Source organism: Conger conger, chromosome 2 (assembly GCF_963514075.1).
Source record: "Conger conger chromosome 2, fConCon1.1, whole genome shotgun sequence".
Taxonomy (NCBI): Eukaryota; Metazoa; Chordata; class Actinopteri; order Anguilliformes; family Congridae; genus Conger; species Conger conger.
In genome coordinates this window covers 57,234,363-57,254,140 of record NC_083761.1, presented here as the reverse complement: position 1 = coordinate 57,254,140, position 19,778 = coordinate 57,234,363, and the positions used below count along the sequence as shown (strand labels likewise).

General features: G+C 49.1%; 1 protein-coding gene across 1 annotated transcript in view; it reads right to left on the bottom strand.

Moving 5' to 3' along the window:
- The window catches only part of sdk1b (sidekick cell adhesion molecule 1b), a 354,443-nt gene that overhangs the window by 24,671 nt on the left and 309,994 nt on the right, over positions 1-19,778 (bottom strand). Inside the window, exons 29-34 of the mRNA XM_061230637.1 lie at positions 12,755-12,853; positions 7,537-7,731; positions 5,784-5,985; positions 3,955-4,058; positions 2,027-2,097; positions 670-802 (exon numbers count right to left, since the gene is read on the bottom strand). Coding sequence (XP_061086621.1) covers positions 670-802; positions 2,027-2,097; positions 3,955-4,058; positions 5,784-5,985; positions 7,537-7,731; positions 12,755-12,853 — 804 coding nt within the window. The remainder of the gene's footprint in view (positions 1-669; positions 803-2,026; positions 2,098-3,954; positions 4,059-5,783; positions 5,986-7,536; positions 7,732-12,754; positions 12,854-19,778) is intronic.

Below are 19,778 nucleotides of genomic sequence, written 5' to 3'. Positions count from 1 at the left end.
CATTACGTACACACGCTCACAGAATAGTGGCAGTGCGTTACGTACACATGCTCCCAGAACAGTGGCAGTGCGTTACCCACACACGATCCCAGAACAGTGGCAGTGCGTTACGTACACATGCTCACAGACCAGTGGCAGTGCATTACGTTCACACGCTCACAGAATAGTGGCAGTGTGTTACGTACACACGCTCACAGAACAGTGGCAGTGCGTTACGTACACATGCTCACAGAACAGTGGCAGTGCGTTACGTACACACGCTACAGGCGCATACATACAAACACCGCCAGCACCCGGCCCAATCAGTCTGAACGTATTTGACACCTGCCACCTTGTTACGGAGACAAACCTGCCAGTATACTCCACGAGGAAGACTTGATATTACAGTCAAACACACCCCCCACGTACTGTAGCATAGACCTGCCATCTAACATGTTTGTCTCCTTCCTGGCTAGAAAAATTGAATGCGAAAAGGAGAAAAAAACCCCAACAAAAATAAATAAATGAAATACACAGGAAAATCTTCAATGTAACACAGACTCCGAGGGTACTTTTAACTGACATGGAGCACATTGTCTCTATTGGACTCATTCCGCTGCACAGAGGTTAATTTACTTTCCACTGACTGTCAAGTATAAATCAAGTCTAAAAAACTTGGCCGTTCCATACCTGTGATTTCGGCACGCGAGGCCGAGAGGTTCGCCGTCTCCTTCGACTCCGTTGGGGCGTTCTCGTACTGCAGCTCGCGGTAATACAGGCGGAAACCCACCAGGACCCCGTTCACGTTCTCCTCCTTGGGTGGCTGGAAAGCGCAAAATTACATTAAAGGTCACCTTTGCCACCTCACGCACAAAACGGGCTATTAAAAAGTCTTCTTTCCAAAGGGCTCGCAAGACCTGCCTGCACGTCTCAATTTCCTATCGCATGTATTACACATATTCCCACACTCTATCCTCATTCCGCACAGCTAATAGATAAATAAAAGATGAGAATTAAATATGTGGAGCACCGAGTCGGTAGTTAATTAGCAAAAGTCCATTCTGAAAGTAATTAACTCACTGAGGCCCGCTGCTCTATTGATAAGACTATCACATTTAGGGGAGGTGATCGGAGACTCCATAGGTCAGTGGATAAGGGTATCTAAGGCTAATTAATGTGCCTTTTTAGTATGTACCTGTAAACGGATCGTCTGCATGATGTATATTAATTAACCGAGGCTACTGATCTCTCAGACTGTATATCATCCCCTTTAGCATGTGACCAAGCATTGCAAATCTACTACAGTACATACAATTCTGCTGCTCTGTTTTTGAGAGAAGACCTGACTCTGGCCCATTGTAGACTATGCCTTGGGTTGCTTAGAGTAAACATTAAAGGAGGTACAATAGGTAATTTCAGACTCCTAACGGTCAAGGGAGGAATTTCAGCAACAAACACCCTCAAACCACAACACTGTTCCCTCCCCCATCTCTGTGAATGCACTGACATTGAACCCCCCCCCCATGCCATTGGCTGCAGCACTTAGAACCAATTTTCAACCAATGAGCTTTAATTATTGTACAGCTGTTGTTTTGGTACTGTATATTTTCAAACCTGAATTTAAGGACTATAAACACAGGCAGAGGATGAGTCAACATGGCAATGAGCCTTTTTCAATGATAGGAAGGGATTACAATGGTCTGTTACAGACCACTGGTCTGTTACAGACCACTGTTACAATGGTCTTGTAACAATGTTTTAACACAAAAACCTTACCTACTGTACCTTTAAGCATGAATATAGGTGTGATTTGATCACATTCACACCACAAAATCTCCATGACTTAACACATGACTTAACATGTTCATTTGCTGCCTGCTTTACACCATGTTCCTGCATTCATATTCTGTCGTGTTCTTGTTTCCAGCCTTGTACACGTACATGTTACTCAGCACTGGTAAGCTGTTCCCACCTGATTTGTTAAGGTGAGGCCATGGTGCGTTAATAGCCGATCACACAGTCAAAAGATGAAGCTGAAATTCCGTACCTGCCACTGAACAAGGACGGAGGTCGTTGTGGATGGCTTTACCGCCAAGATAACAGGTGGTTCATCAGGAACTGCAATGAAACAGAACACACGCGAGAATTCCATCATCTCAATTAGTAACGCTTCAGTCACTCCGTCCTTAAAATGATACACCTTTTCTCCCAAATGGCGGAAGAACACCTGTACCTTAAGTACCTTTACCGTGAGAGAGGAAAGGAAGGCGGCAAGTGGTTGGCGTGCACTGCGAGGGAGCATGAAAATAAAATAAAATGTCTAAAACGTGGCTTTCTCTCGCTTCATATGCAGCCTGGGATGAGTTGTGACATTTTCCCTGCAGCTGGAAATGGTTTTTATGTGAAACTGAAAAAACAGTAACCATGTCACGATAAATTCAGGCATCCAATAGGGCTCCAAGTCCGAGGCCAGTCCTCAGCTTCTCTCCCAAGAAGAAACAGGCTAGTGTAAGAGACAGGCTAGTGTAAGACACAGGCTAGTGTAAGAGACAGGCTAGTGTAAGACACAGGCTAGTCTAAGACACAGGCTACTGTAAGAGACAGGCTGGTGTAAAAGACAGGCTAGTGTAAGACACAGGCTAGTGTAAGAGACAGGCTGGTGTAAGAGACAGGCTAGTGTAAGACACAGGCTACTGTAAGAGACAGGCTAGTGTAAGAGACAGGCTAGTGTAAGACACAGGCTGGTGTAAGAGACAGGCTACTGTAAGAGACAGGCTGGTGTAAGAGACAGGCTACTGTAAGAGACAGGCTGGTGTAAGACACAGGCTAGCATAAGAGACAGGCTGGTGTAAGAGACAGGCTAGAGTAAGACACAGGCTAGTCTAAGAGACAGGCTAGTGTAAGAGACAGGCTACTGTAAGAGAGGCTAGTATAAGAGACAGGCTGGTGTAAAAGACAGGCTAGAGTAAGACAGGCTAGTCTAAGAGACAGGCTAGAGTAAGACACAGGCTAGTCTAAGAGACAGGCTAGTGTAAGAGACAGGCTAGTCCAAGAGACAGGCTAGAGTAAGACACAGGCTAGTCTAAGTGACAGGCTAGTCTAAGACACAGGCTACTGTAAGAGACAGGCTAGTGTAAGACACAGGCTAGTCTAAGAGACAGGCTGGTGTAAGACACAGGCTTCTGTAAGAGACAGGCTAGTGTAAGACGCAGGCTGGTGTAAGAGACAGGCTGGTGTAAAAGACAGGCTAGAGTAAGACACAGGCTAGTCTAAGAGACAGGCTAGTGTAAGACAAAGGCTACTGTAAGAGACAGGCAGGTGTAAAAGACAGGCTAGAGTAAGACACAGGCTAGTCTAAGACACAGGCTACTGTAAGACACAGGCTACTGTAAGAGACAGGCTAGTGTAAGACACAGGCTACTGTAAGAGACAGGCTAGTGTAAGACACAGGCTACTGTAAGAGACAGGCTAGTGTAAGAGACAGGCTAGTGTAAGAGACAGGCTGGTCTAAGAGACAGGCTAGTCTAAGAGAGAGGCTACTGTAAGAGACAGCCTAGTGTAAGAGACGGGCATAGCTCCTGCATGATGCATTACATGCAGGTGACCAGTCTCGCCTCCCTCGCTGAACTTCCTGTTCATTCATCTTCCCAAGTGCCAAAGTGTATTAAACATTGCTGGGCGGTATACCCCTGATACACGCATTACAATAATAGATCTCTTTTATTTACAGGACAGATCGCCAGCCTGCAAGTATGCGATGATCATAAGCCAAATAGAGCCACGTAACAGAGTCTGCAGGCAGGCCAGGTGTTATTCTGTGGTCACCCCATTGGTTCAGCTGGAGAGCCACAAGCCTCAGCGAGGGGGCAGATCATATTTCTCTGGCGGTTAGACGGTGGAAAACAAATGAAAGGAATCAATACTGGATCTAATAGGGTATAAAGGCCCCAGCCCAACACCTGCATCTCCACTCACCGTCTTGTAAAGTTGTAATTGCGTCCGTCTCTTTGCTGTAGGCGCTGTCTCCAATATCGTTAGTGGCCATCATTCTCAGCTTGTACGAAGTGAAGGGCTTGAGCCTGAGAGAAGGCACAACCTTGGGGTTATTTCACATCTTCTCGAGTGCAGCTCCACTTCAAAGCACAAACGATCTCCTGCTCCCGTTTGGTGAGAAAGAAAGAAACCTGTAAGCCCAGCTGCCTCCCCTCCCTCCTTTCATACATCAGACCAGTGCTAATGGGGGAGCAGGGCAGTGGAAAACATCCCAACTAGAAAGTAAAAAGGAGTAAACGACCACAGAAACACAAAGACCTCAACGTAGAGGCGAAATCCAGGGGAATATCAGTTTCCTTGGATAGTCTCTGATAGGACAAGGCAGATGTGCCCAACAGTACGGCAGGTTTAGCACCATGGGAATGAGATGATATCAAACACACACACCTGTTACATGTACCGTGAGCCGTTCAGTTGATAAAAACCCACAATGCCATTTGGAGATAAGCATCTACAAGCACTTGTGCTACAGCGACATCGTTGGCCGGTTCCTCTCCGTGACGACGGCTCCGTCCACATAAATAAGGCGTAACGGGCCTGTGGAGTGCGGCCAGAGAAATGGCGAATGCTCTCCTCCGGCCCAACAGCTCCGTTACGGCGGGCGAGGCCCGTGGCCGAATGAAGAATGAGGGAGAGGCGGCTGGGCTCCGCGGCGCTGAGGGACGACAATCTGCCTCGGCAACAAAGACTGATTGGACCAATCACCGCGTCCGCTAATCACGGCCGACCGGGGGAGGGGTCTCCAGACCCCAATCACCATCAGCGCTGACAGACCGTCACCCCGGCAACTCCCCAGACCCAGGCGAGCACTAACCGCCGGAGATGTCGGGGGACAGGCTACAAATTTGCGGCTAGGTGTGTGTGTGTGTGTGTGGTGGGAGTGTAGAAAATGATGGGAAATTCTTGCGGGCGTACAGGATTAACCTGGACACAGGCCTCAGGGCAGGTGACCGAGGTCGAGAGACCGCGGTGATTACCTCCGCTGCGTCTCACCGGCCGTCTCCACGCTAACACATCAGGCCTATACAATTCATCCCATCACTCCAAGCAGGCAAGTGAGCAATGAAATACTCAGCAGAGAGAGAGAGAGGGTAATCATAATCAAGATAAAATAGGCCTTGCGATGCATACACGGTACCAATTTACTAATGGCCACATAATCATGATGGCAGGTGGGGGGGGTAGAGGGGGGAGGAATCAAATGCAATGCTGTCACCCCCTACGTTTGTTAAGACTGGGTCCTGCAATCCAGATCACTGAGAGCTTTAGTAGGTTGTTATAGCGACAAAGCCCTCTCAGCTCTTAATAATGCTCGCCAGATCATTCGTAAATCGCACGGCTGCAGCAAGGCCTCTCAGCAGAAAGCCATGAAAAGAGTTTGTCTCCTCCTCCACCACAAGCATATATGTAAGGCCTGATACGTATGCCAGCGTACCGATAACTACCCCATCAAAGTTAACGCTACAGTTTATTTCGCAGTATAAGGCCGCTTTCATCGAAATGCGGCTACGCAGACCCTTCGGGGACAAATTTCCCGCACAGAGAACGCACATTTATTTGAAGACGGGTGCTAAAGTCGCACATTTATTTGGAGAAAGGAGCTAAAGACGGTGTTTATTTGAAGAGGGGTGAAGAGATAAGGCAGACAAACTGAGACACATCTCGGTAAACGCTGCGAGAGACCGGCGGGTTTAGCGGCAGACACCGAGGCGTGCGCGTTAAGGCGCTAGACAGGGCCGGCGGGCGCGTACCGGTCCACCTCCCAGGACGTGCTGTTGTGGCTGATGGCGGAGGAGTGCGTGTGCCAGTCTCCGTCAGGCAGCTGCCGGGTCTGCAGGGTGAAGTACCGCACCGGTGAGGATCCGTCCCCGCCCGGCACCCAGCGAAGCAGCAGCGCCCGCGAGCGCACGTCCTTCTGCGGCACCGACAGCTTCTTCGGCGGCTGGGGCCGGTCTGGAGAGGAGGGGAAACAGGGAGAGCAGGCCTCAGACAGTGCTTCTAAAACAGGGAGAGCAGGCCTCAAACAGTGCTTCTAAAACAGGGAGAGCAGGCCTCAAACAGTGCTTCTAAAACAGGGAGAGCAGGCTTCAGACATGGGGCTTCCAAACCAATCGACAAAAACAGGCATTTGGCTCCAGTATACGTAATTCAGACCCGTTTTCAATGTAAAGTCAATGGTACAATTATGGTGAAAATTGAAAATTTCCCACAAGAACATTTTGTGTTTTTTCTTCATCTAATATCGCCCCATATGCTGATATGCTGATTTCCTATAAGTTGTTGTATTATTAGGAAAAAACTGAAACAATGAGGATGAATCAGGAGCAGATTACGTCACACTCTCTCACACGCTTAGTGGAGGAGCCACATCGGCTTCCCTACTGCGCAGTCTCTGGCTCCGAATTGTCCCACATGCCGACCCTGACTTCCTGGGTGTCAACGTGCTTTCCACAATCCCATGGACTGTCAGCGGGTGATGTGACGGGCACTCGGCCCATATTTCTCTACAGTCTATGTTCCAGACCAGCCCCACACCAGGGCTCCTCTGTGACAGTGAGAACGCGGGGATCGATCGACCCGCCGCCCACCGCGGTGTGAATAATTACGCCGCGGCTTGTGAAGGTAAGGGGCTGGCCGTCACACCCCTCCCCCAAAGTCCCTTAACACAACACCGTGCGCCGCCATCGATTTTAATAGAAAAACTCAATAGAGAGAAGCATAATTGTTTAATTTTAAAGGTAGACTTTATTGATTGTGATTAAACATGCAGGTTGTGTAATAAAACGGCTATCGATTGGCCAGACTGTCGGTGGGTGACCTGTCTCTCACAAGTTCTCAAAGCCTGATTAATCAGTGTTTATTTCACCAAATGCGACCCTCCTTAATTTGTCTTTCGTTGGTGTTTCTGTTCTAATGGGCACGTGCAAGCTTTAATATGCTCGCGCGGTGCTACTGTACATACAGTAATGGAGTCAGTGCTTCTCCCATTTTTATTCATGCAACGTTGTGCAGCGCTTCGCCAAAATATTCAATTTTATGCACAGTGAAAAGATAATCAACACAAGCGACCTTTCAGAAGAATACAGTGCTGTTCTGCACAAAAGGACTACAAATCCTTTTAAGCATATTCTCCATTACAGTTGTCCATTCAATTACACTTGAAATCACATTCTTTAACACAATGCCCAACACTTCTCTTGTACATGAGTGTAAATCAAAAATGATCATCAGATTAATAAAACGGTGCTCCGCGATATCGGATAAAACGGCCTAATTGGATTTAAAATACTGGCTCATCCGGCACGGACACATTATTACGATCGCGGAAACTAATCGTGTAAGTGCTGCTCCGTGGTGCCCACGCCAGGCACTATCTGACAACTACATTAGGGGAATGACGGCACAGCAGAGGGCCACGCGGGGCCGGCGTGCAGGATTAATGAGGGTGACACTTCTAAGAGCGTCCCTAAGAGTGCAGTTGGGGGGATGTGTGGGCGTGGTCACCTCGTCTCTCGGTGGTGATCACCACCGCCTCCTCGGGAAGGCCCCAGCCCTGCTGCGTCCGGGCGGCCACGCGGAACACGTAGGCCGACTCCGGAGTGAGGCCCGTCACCGTGAACTGCCGGGCGTTGGCGCCCACCTCCACCGTGGTGAACTTGTTCGGGTCACTGGCGTCCAGGCGGTAGGCGATCTGGTAACCTGTGATGAAGGCAGCAGGAGAGAGAGTGAGGTGTTGATATGGCATTTGTGGGTGCGTTAGGTGCTTGCTATGGTGTGTTAGGTGGTTTGTACCTCTAAATGAGATGTTTTGCACTTACCTCACTAATCTCATTACACCATATACACCAGCATGCACCCTATGTTCCCAAGATGCCAGATTTTTTTAACTCAAATACTGTGCTCCCTAGCTTTGGAATGCTCTCCCCCCATCAATTACACATGCAAGTTCTCTTAAAACTTTCTTTCTTCTAAAAGTAAACTAAAAACTAAAAATTTGTCTGACTCTCTTATGACCCCTCCTTGACTTGCTGATGTTGTTTTGCTGTTGTTGCTCTGTTATTGTTGTGATACAGTTGTCCAATCACTATGTATTATCTTTTATGATCTTTTATGTTTAAAAATGCACAGTGTGTCGAAACTTACACTTTAAATAAATGATGACTTGACTCGGAACTTCTAAGATAAATCTGGAGGCTAAGATGCAAATACAAGCTGGGGTAATGTCTTTCCAGAACAACACTATCTGAAAAGGCTCACTCTGAAAAAGGCACAACAGGAACGTGATGACAGGAGCCCTTCAAAGGTCTGTGTTGCATTGCGACATTTGTGCCACTGTCCGGATTTAAATACATTAAATACAGGCCACGTTTGATACAAATAAGAAAACTTTTCAAAGTGCAAACTGGGTGCTATCAATAACCCGATTAGCCCCCCGTTATTCTGTCATAATGCATTTCAGAAAATCTCTCTCTCGATAGAAAAAAAAAAAAAAAAAAAATGCTTTCAGCTGCCTGCAGTAAACACACTGGAATGCACACTGGATAACATTCTCCCAGCCAAATAGCCACGTCTAAGAGCAGTCATTTCAAATTATCCGCATCTCTGGAATATAGTGCCCACTTACCCTTTGACAGTATGCCCATATATGGCCGCTCCCCCCCACTCAGTGTTTGAAGGATTCAGTCCTCAGATGCGTTGTGTCATAAACCTGCTCGAGCCCCGTCTCAGACAGATGACATTTTATTATTGTTAAGCTCACTCCGTGGCAGGCGGCTGTAACGGAAGTGCGTGAAGGTTAAGTGGCTAATAAATATGAGATGTGGACAGTTGGCCCGGTCCGTAAACCCTTTATCTTCCCAGCTGGGGACTGTGCGTCCCGCAGCTCCGTCATGCTGGATGTAAATGCTCTAACGCACCTCGCGGCCGCCTCCTTCCCGCGCACCACCGCCCTCCCTTCGGCTGCGGCGACACAAAGTGGGCCACCCCCGGCCCCCGGAACATCCCGCGCCGAGGGCCCGCCGTTTCATTAAAGCGCTCCCGCAGCAAGCCATCAGCGCTGCGCGGAGTAACAGCTCCCTCAGCCACTTTCTATTTCCGGAGCTTTCCGCCGGAGAGTTCAAGAGCTCCAGGCAGAAAGCTGCGGAAAACAGGCAGGCTGCTACATTTTCTCTCTGTTTTTATATTACTCCAGAGCTTTGACCCGTGTCGTGTTTTTTTTCTGGGCTACTTTGGGAAAAAGGTTTCCTCAGGTCCAGGCAGTAAGCCATGTAATTGGCTAGATTGCCACCCTTAGAGTCCCGGGGCTTCCATTTCCTCGACTCGTCACCCTGCTGACGTCCGATCCTCGGGCCCGCGGTCACACCCAGGCGCTCCATCTCCACGGCAGACAGCAGGCGAGCGGCCGGGAGGGGTGCAGGGAAAAAAACGCCCGAACACAAAGGAACGCGGAGGAGTACGTTTCTGGAGGGGGAGGCACTTTGCAAAAAGCGTCGCGTCTGCACGGAAAAACAGAGACCTTCAGCTCGACCAGAAGCTCGCTTCTCTTGGTGTGTTCATTATCGAAATAAATACACGCGCACTGTCGATCCAATATCTGCCAACCCAATGCCAGCCGGCATTGCATTACTTTAAATTAAAACACTCAATTCTCTTAATGGCATTAGCTGCACATGTAAAGGGGAAATCATTATGTTTAAACTCTGGCCTGATTGCAGTGGCAGCCTTCTGTAAGCCAGATAATAAAAAAGTATGGGCTACGCGCGGTGCCAAAGAGAACTAAAACGCAGCGATGCTTAAGCAACACATTTGCATTAACCCACTCCCACCTCCCCCGCACTGACAAGCACACACATTTTGCTGGGTCAAAAGAAAAGTTCAAACAGCCTAAATGGAATAAAAACACCACAAACAGCCATGCGTGCAGTGCTACCAACTAGGCGGACATGTTATTCACGAGTAGCACCAGGAGGTCACCTAACGCGACAAGAGCACGGAATGGAGAACGGAGCCAGGAAGAGAAAAGGTAAACTAACACCAAATGTGTCTCTGGATGTAGTTCACACATTTCCAGATCTCGAGGCGTATTCATTATTCACACCCATTCCAGCCATACGGTGATATTATGAAACACACAAGAACAGCGAAATAAGCTTCTACTGTCACAGGGACATGCCATCGCCACAAATCAAACAGAGGCACCTGATGGCATTATGCTCAGGCCCAATAATACGACAGGCAGTTCGGATTCAAAAGCGTAATCCTCTCACAAAGGGCATTATCTTTAATCAGAATGTGAGATATCACTGTGCGAAAAGTGTCAGAGCATTGGAAATATCAGACCAAAGCACGTCGGTCTATTTGCCTTCGAGTGGGAGAGAAGAAAATATGCAAAATAAGCACAGTGGCAATTTTGGCAAAACAGTCGCAGTCTCTTTAAGCGGTTTAACGGGGCCCGTGACCCCCACTCAGATGCCGGCGTTAGCTTTCAGTCCGAGGGTCCCGTTCTGATGGGGGCCACATCTTCAGCCCTTTGAAGTCAGATTCAGTTTTGCATGAAATTTCACGTTAGGTGCCCTGGCCCTCTCCTTCTTGTGTACAATCCCGCGCGCTCGTGTAGCTAAAACGACCGGGCGCCAGACCAGGGGCAGATTTCGGAAGGATTATTCGGCATCACATTTAAAACCCAACTTCTCCTGCACTCCAGTGACATTAACGGTCAAAGTGTTCCCGCCGAAACTGGAGAGGAGCCTGGGGTGGGGGCGTGGAGGCTGATTTTCAAAGCCTTTCAAAACAGGATTAAAGTGTGAGCCCGACTATGAACAAAAACGGCTTTACCAGACTTAAAATGCGATGCGTGCGCCAGGCTGACTTCCAATGAGAAAGGAAGCCGAGCGGAACTGAAGAGGACCAAAACAAAGCGCCCCAACGTGACCTTTTTCCTCCGACTCCAGATGGACCGCAGACACACCGCACCCGGCCCTTTCCACCTCGACCGCAACACCAGGTGGACTGCAGACGCACCGCACATGCACCACACACTGCCCTCCCCACCACACCCTGACCGCAGGCCGACGGTCCGCTCTGAAATTCTCTAATTCTCCCCACTGTGGGATGGGTGTCCGGCTACACCGCACTTGGCCGGTCCTGCAAACAGACTGCAGGTCTGATGGAGTGCGCTTCTCCGCTGGCTGGGACCTGCTCCAGGAATCCACAGGTACTTTATGGCTACAGAAGTGCAGGTTGTGCATTCCGATTGAAGCCAGGCCAGAACTCATACTGCCATGGTTCTCATTAAAGGCTTAAAAAAAACCTGCGCGGCTGTTTCTCATCCTGCACCAGCACAGCGGACTCTGACTCCGACGCGCACCGTAAGCGCTTGCAGGTTTTCCTCCGCTATTTTCACTCAGGACACGGTTTTATCACCAATATTACACTCACCCGTTCCTGATTGCTAAATGTTGACATTGCCTAGTCGGGGAGGTGCAATTAATCAACAGGATGCTAATGGCACTTAAGATGAATATCAAAGCGCATAACAGACGCAGGAGAACAGAAGAAGACGACTGGAGGTGCATGAACAGTACATCTGCTGTTTGGCAAGCCCTGTGCACCTCCTCCATCAGCCGATTGATAAAAAGCTCCTCCAGGCAGATCTAACTGCAGTGAAAGGCACACACCTTACACACAGATGCTACGTGAACTACCTTTTTTCTTCCCCAATCTTTCACCCGATGGTTGAATCGCAATTCTCTACAAACTATTCCAAACTGCATAATTCAGCAGGTACCAAGTAGACTAAAGCCATAAAGCGTCTACTTCCCATTCGCACCCTGGGAACATATTTTATCTGTGTTCTCCGCCCCTCCACCCCCCCCCCCCGTGTGAATCAGCCTCAGCACTGGGGTACGGCCTGCTGTTATTCTCTAGTGGTGTGATTCAATGCAAGCTGGCAGTCAGCTTAATCATATTACTGCGCCCACATTTTCCTCTCTCCAGCTCCGGAGCCGGAATTATTCACCGGTGTGGAGCGACATGGCACCGCCGGCGCATTTCTAAAGGTATGTACGCGCCGGGCCGATTCCTCACCCCGCCGTGTCAGAGGGGAAAATGCTGATTCCTTCCTGCCTTTTAAATCAAGGCCGCTCAGACCGTCACATTTTGGCAAAATTGCAATTTGTACACGGCGAGGAAAAAAACATTTTCAACCTCCGGGCCCCGGAGGGAATGAATGCTCTAAAGCTCGGCGCGTTTTACCACCTGAAGTAAGCCATTTATAACCGGCCTAACCGCCTCCGTGCGACTGGCCTTTGTCCCCGGGCGGACATAAAACCTGCCATTAACAAAACAATTTTAACTACGTATCAGCAACAGGCTTTATCCCCGATCTCTCCCCGCCGCGCCTGTCAATATTCGGCTCTGTCGGCCGCTCGCTGGGGAACCGCAAGCTCCTAAACTTCTGGCAGAGCTGCGCTGCCCCCCTCTCACTGCGCCCCCCCCCCCAACTTCCAATTAACGTCGGGGAGAGAGAGAGAGAGAAAGAGAGAGTCCCTGGCGGAGGAGTGCTGCTCAGACAGGCGGGGGTGGTGAGGGATTTGGGGGAAGCTTATGCCACGCTGACAGAGGAGCTGAGTGGGAGTTCTCATCTGTCACACCTCCACTCCCTCCCTTCCTGACAGGCCCCCCCTAAAGACAGGGGCCTGGGCCCCACTCTGCTGGGACTCACCCATGATGATGCCGTTGGGGTCTGCTGGGGGCTGCCACACCACCCTCACCGACGTCAGACGCACCTCAGGAAAGACCAGCCTCGTTGGGGGTCCGGGGACTGGGGAGAGAACATCGAGAAATGAAAACATTACATTATGTAACTGTACATGGGAAGAGCCCAACGCTCACCTGCATAATATTACCATAGTGAGGACCCCACATCTCACCTTCATACTACAACAGTGAATACCCCACATCTCACCTTCATATTACAACAGTGAGGACCCCACTCATCACCTTCACAGTATTACAACAGGGACACATTTCTCACACCTGTCTAAACATGTCTGATGTGCCACACCATAAAATTTCCAAGCGAAACTGAGTATAATCATAATTCAGGGCTATCCTCGTTAATATAATGATCCTGAACACATTATACATGACTAATGAATGGATGCGGAGAGCAGTGAACATAACAGTATGCAAAACACACGGAAATGCACTAATGCGTATGTCAGCTGTCTGGCTGAAATAATTCTGAAAGAGGGCATTTCTGCATTTAAATTTAATCGCTCGGTTAAAACGGTATGAAGAAGATCCTTAAATATTTTAAAACAACTGTCAGCGGCTGCTTGGCCTTTACCGAGATTTTTTTTTTCCAACAATAAGCTAACACATTAAAAAAATGGTGAAATCCACGTACACGCCTATTAGGGCCTTATTATCCGCACCAAATATATCCGCTGCTGGAGGACTGAACAAGCCCATAATCCCCTGGCCGGGCTCCGACCCAAGGCTGCGCAGCCAGCGAGTAAAAACACGTTTCACACCGTCGACCGTCCCGCCAGCTCAGAGCGGTCCTGACAGGAGGCTCCCAGGAGGGCGGGCCGGTCGTCACAAACCAGCTCCCTCCCCGATGTCTCTCCCACACACCCCCGCGAGAAGCCCTCCATTTCGCCAACGACTGCGCCCGTCTCGGCGTTACAGTCGCCGAAGTATATCACATTAATCTACAAGTGTTCAAGTTTTTATCTGCGTGATCGCTCTAGCACTTGGAACAGTACTTTTGTCTTGGGTTTTCAGCGCACTTCATTGTGAGGCCCTCTGGATAAGAGCGTCTGCCAAATGACTGTAATGTAATGACTACGACGAAAGGCTCGCCGAGCTGACGTCTTCAGGCTGAGAATACGGATCGGGCAGCCGTTCCGCTGGTTCTCCGGTCGCCCAAATTTTATTCCCCGCTCTCGGCGGTGACTGACACGTGGCGGCTATTCCGCGATGATTCTGACAGTGAGGTACCTGTCAATCACACCCCGTGAAGAGCCGGGGAAGCTGGGTGAATCGAGCGGGGAGGCAGGCTGGAGAGCGCTGAAACAGCGCCTGTCACTGAGATGCACCAGTGCTCAAAACTGCAAGGGGCCCATGGAGCCCCTCAAGACCGGAGGAGCCCTGCTCGATGTCATATTAAGTTGATCAAGCTTGTTAATGTGTGTACTCATTTCAACCCTTACACAAGAGATTGCCACCCGTGATACTTAGCATGTGCTATTTCCATAGCGACTGCCAGACTGTGCTTGCCATGAGCAGCTCTGATGATTTTTGTCTGATGGGAGGAGACGCAAAGTGCACTTGGCAGTGTGAGCCCAAGGCTGTGGGACTGCTTTTGGGATGGGGCTGTTAAGAGTGCTCATCCACGTGTCTCCGTAACCTCCGAAAAGCACACCTAGCGAGACCCTCTCCTCCTGGGGAGACTCCCGGTAGCTGGCAGCCTCGTGTTCTGGAGAGATAAGAAGCGTACAGTCCAGGGGAGGCTGCTGGTGGCCTTTGGCTCCCTGGGGTGTCCTACCACCTCTCGCCCTCTGCCGTCAGCGAGCTCAATCCCGCCCGTGCCAAGCCCCATCGCCATGGCGACCCAGAGGTCTCGGGCCCCATCCGGGATTGGCGTGATCAGCGGGGACCTCTGGCTGCTTCACATTTAACCGCTTCATTACGCCCGTGGTTTTAATGCGTTTGACATTTGGGCTGGCTCTGCGGGCAGGGGGGCCACGTGTGCGGTACGGTCGTCCCCAGCCCTCCATCATCTCCCGCTGATCGCCCGGCGCAAGCTCCATGGGCCAAAGCAGTCCTGCGGTGATTAATGCTGTGCCCTTCCCCGAGAGACAGAGCCTGTCGCCATGGTAAAGGTGAAAACAGCGGCAGCGTGGTAATGGGGGAGGAGGGATCTCTGCGTCCGTGTCCTTCTTCCCCACAGAAACTTCCAGCACACGGGTGCTTCCGGACTTGCTTCCACCCTGCTTTCGAATCCCACGCGTGCGGTCAACCTTCTGCCGTGTCTTGGGCGGCTTCCGAAAGGCAGCTTTTATGTGAAGCTGCACCTTTGGGAAATACCATGTCCGTACTCTGTGGATGAAGACATGAGAGCCATCCACAGTGTTCCATCATCTTACCTCGCCAATTACTCGATCGGGTCACTGTCTAGTAATGCCTGCTTGTTTCTTTTTAACTTCCAAAACGTTACCCTGCACTAAGGCCTTCTAACGTACCAATCAAGAAAACACTGTTTTAGAGGCCAGTGTGAAAAGCCTCCTCCTCCTCCCACGGTGAGGAGTCAAGCAGATGGACATAGGCACTAAGCAGGAGAAACAGAGCCTCCCCTTTTTCCTCATTATCTTATTCAATAATATTTATAAAAAATATTTTGGGGGGGTGCATTAAAGATGGATTTCTGAATACCGCAGGTGTCACAGAAAACACACCTTTCACTGTTTAACTGAAGAGAGCACGCTACATCACCAACTGCCTCCGAATGCCTGCTTCCTCCGCCGGAGAGCCAAAACAGCCGAAGCCCAGCCGAGCAGCGATACCACTCGTCGTAGACTCTGGTTTAATTAAACGCGGCTTCGCTCCCTACCTGTGCGATTTTCTGCCCGATCGTGATTTTTCTTTTAATTTCGGCTCTCGGTAAGCTGTCACGGAGGGGATCGGGGGAGAGCGGGGAGGAGAATTCCCCAGGCTGCCGAGCGTTTCTCCCAGAGGCCTGCTCCGCGATCCCTCCCCGCCTCCGGCTGATGCTACCCTCCCCGCCTCAGCTCCCACAGCACGCCTTACCGAGTCCCTTTTAATTATCCGCCGTGCAGCGTCACAAAACTGCAGGGTTAAACTTCGCTGGAAACCCAGGCTCGTCGGATCAATACCCATTTCCCTGCTTGCATATTAAAGGCGTGATTAAACGGGAGTGGAGCTTTCTCAGAGTGGCTTGTGTGCGGCTGGCATGTCACCCCTCACCCCGGAGGAAGGCTGGGGGAAACCAAGCGCTTCGCCGCTTTAACCAAAGTTTATTGGATTAAGTCAAAATGAGGTGTCCGTCCTGTAAGCGAAATGATTAAGATATTTAATCATAATGCTTCATTTGCTCGTGATAATTAGAGAAAATCAATTGATGGTCTTTTTATCAGTTATTATTAGAGCTCGATAAATGTGGAAAGCTAATCCAATTATGTTGCGTAATTATATCTGCTATTGGGTTGAGACAGACATCGTCTTCGATTAAACTCTCTTAACAGCTGCAAATCTTCTACAAAAGCGAGGTCAATTCATTGTTCGCACAGAAAATGAAGCACCTCAGAATCGTGCCTTGCTTACCGGCTGGCAAGCCTTACGAAGTGTCAGGTGATAACCGCGCCCGAAAAAAGAAAACGTACCATATGTACAGACAAAAGAACCAAATAAAGTAAGTGGACCAATCAATCAGCATACACATATGCGGTCTCTACACTACATGTTGCTGATGAAGACGCTGTATGGCATGTACACTTTTGTTACATAGCCGCTAGTAGTATTTGGTAGCACTAACTGCACTATTAAAGTTCAAATCTTCAGTGCAGGTTACTGAAGGCTTTTGGATTGGACATGACCTTGCTTGGATGCTCCAGAGGCAATGAAGCCCCACCTTCACCTGTACTGGTAGGGAAATAAAGGGTAAGTGGGCTCAAATAAGCAACACTCCTCTGCTAAGAAAGGCAGTTTACACGTACACATCCCCCGGGTGAATGTGCGGTTGTCACCAGCCGCGTCTATTACATTACAGTTATTTAGCTGAAGCTTTTTTTCCAAAGTGACTTACAGTTGATCAGGCTAAGCAGGGGCCAATCCCCCCTGGAGCAATGTGGGGTTAGGGGCCTTGATCAAGGGCCCAACAGCAGCACTGATCATATTGTGTCCCCAATCAAGCACCTTATCCACTAGGCTATCAGCGGTGTGTAAGGTTGGCTGAGCCAGGCGAGTGGGACACGTAGCAGGAGGCACACGCAGGCACACCTGGCTCTCTGCGGCACGTGTGGGTGTGCTGACGGACAGCCTCCTCCTGAATACTGAGCACCGGCGACAGATGCGTGTCTTTGGGGAGGGGGACGGAAACAGAACAGGAGCAGACTCGGCCAGCTGTTCATGTCCGTCCTCTCCGAGGGCTGATTGCTCGGAGCGCTGTAGTTGGGGGGGGGTAGGGTCAGGACGCTAAGTTTAATCTACTGTTTCCTTCCCGACGAGAAGTGGGAGCAAACTGGCTTTATCTTAATCTCTGCGACTCTTCCATTTGGCTCAACACCACCACCAGGCCTGGGAGGCTTAAGACAGGTTAAGCCTCCGTGATTGCGCCACCGCTCCAGGAGAAGAGCCGCTCTTGTACGGGGGGAAGGGGGGGAAACGTACTTCACAAACATTAGCGGCGGTTTAGCAGCGGTCTGGAACGCAGACGTAGCCCTGCGGCGAGACCCGCCATAGCCACCGCTCACCTAAGAGGCTAGAAAACCTGGGAGCGCACTAAGCCCTGCAAGACCGTGTCAAGCATTACTGTGTCAACTGCTGCTAATTCAGCTCTGTACATTGGATGGGAGGAAAGCTGCATTATTAAAAGCAATGAAGCCAGAAACAAAGGAAATAATATCAAACATGCATATTTTAACGTGTACATATTTTATAGGAGCTAAAGCAGGCATTTGTTTGGGTATTAAAGTATTTGTGCCCTTCTGTTTATGAGAACAGATAATCTTCAATTCCTTGCAGTTGAGCCTCTTGGTATCTTTCCTCATTTCATTACGTGAATAGAAACCACACTGACTTGTGAAGGAGTTCATTATATAGCCATAGACTATTAACACTGTGTGGTGATATGTGTATATGCAAGAACATTATAGTAAAAATGCATTCATTTCAGTGATATGCTTTTTGTGGTGCAAAGCTACAGATTTTGCACGCTTGTGTGAATTGCACAGAGCTTAAGAGGGGAAGTGCAGGCAGAGGGAGAAGAAATGAGAAGTTGAATGATATATTTTGGAGTTTCTTCAAAGGAATTACCATTAAAAATGGAAATAAATCCAAGAAAAAGAATCTTCAAGCTGAAACGCATTCTCTTTCCCTGTAACAGAACGCAGAGGCTACATTGATCTTCCGAGCTGGAGGACTTCCTCAGCTACTGACTATTCTGTTTTTGATCAGAAAAAAAACTGTTTCCTTTCTTCTACGGTATCATAAATTTATAATGACAAAATCCTGCTCTTTCTACAACAATACTTTCTGAAGTACTGAAAAAAAAAAAGGGGGGGGGCTTTTTGGGCGTGTGCACCAACCCGTGGCATTTCATCTTGGGAATATTAACAAAACCCATTTCCAGGAACATACATGACAGAAATAGCACTAATCTACAGCCAGGAGAACAGTCTCGCACAATTTAAGTTATCTTTAAAAGGCATGAAAACAAAGCTAGAGCACATGTCAATATTATAGCCCAAAAGAGGGGTAAAATACATTAAGCACATTACGGCGAAGCTACAAGGCGACACAAATTGCAAATCTGTAATCCTCTCAGTGAATGCATTCGCATCTTCCAAGATTATGCTTGAAAACTGGTGCTAAAAAGAACATGTAATTTCCTTTGAATTCTGCTCTCCCCCTGCGGTGATTACGCAGCCTGCCAATATCAGGTTATGCACGGTTACTTTTGTGTTTGTGGAATCCTGTCTACTGAAAGTTCATTATTTGCCATCATGGCTTTACATTTCTTCATGCTGAAATTGGAAAGAAACTTTCCTTCCAGAACTTTCCGCCACTGGCTGCACGTGCTTCCGAGGTCAAGATTTGCCCTTCTGTTTGTCCTCCATTCTGTTCAAAGTGCTCCACCGTACTCCACCCCTTGGTCAGTCAGGCTGACGACGGCTTAATATGCTTGCTTTATTTGAATGTATCAAAAAACGGAAAGCCATTCTGATTTTCAGTGAATGTTAAATTGGGCACATTTATAGCCGGCCTTCACATCCAAAGCATTATATAATCTTCACAAAAAAGGTAAACAAGATATACACTTTCAATTACTATTTTAATACTGACCGAGGCAGTCTCGTTCTGCAATCTCCTCACCGTAGTAAAGGGACTGCGCTTGCAAGAGTGCAATGAAAACAGGGCTTGTGGGATACCATAAATAAGGGGTGAATGCTGCCACCTCGTAGCCCTGCTGCAGAATCGTTAAGTGCTTCAATGAACAAACAATACCGGCTCCCTCTCCCCTTTACGGCTGGAGACGGCGCTCTGCTGAAGACGTCCTCGGCAGTTACCACTGCGTCTGCTCTGGGAACACTCAAGACTCTGTCTCAAAGCGGTTGTCACGGTGAGAGCTAGGCCTGCCCCTGCATGTCGGCCTAGCTAATTGAGGGAAGAAACATGACGGGAGACCGGCGGTCCCTCCTCTTTGCCCGCCGCCGCTCCCACAGCATGCTGGGAAAGCACACCACCTCCAGATGTTCTCTGTACTCCCAGCACAGCGAGACTCCTCACAATAAGCCCTCAGAATCACTGGACTAAATGTGTGTGTTTGTGTGTGTGCGGGGGCATGTGTGTGTGGTGTAGGCGTTAAACAAAGTGAAGTTAAGAACACTCGTCTTTCTCTGAGGAGGGGAGAATCGATTTTTGGATCTTACAGACAAATGCCTTTGTTTATTTATTTAATAATGAAATCAGGCCAGTCCATTTAAAATGCAATGGCGCTTGAA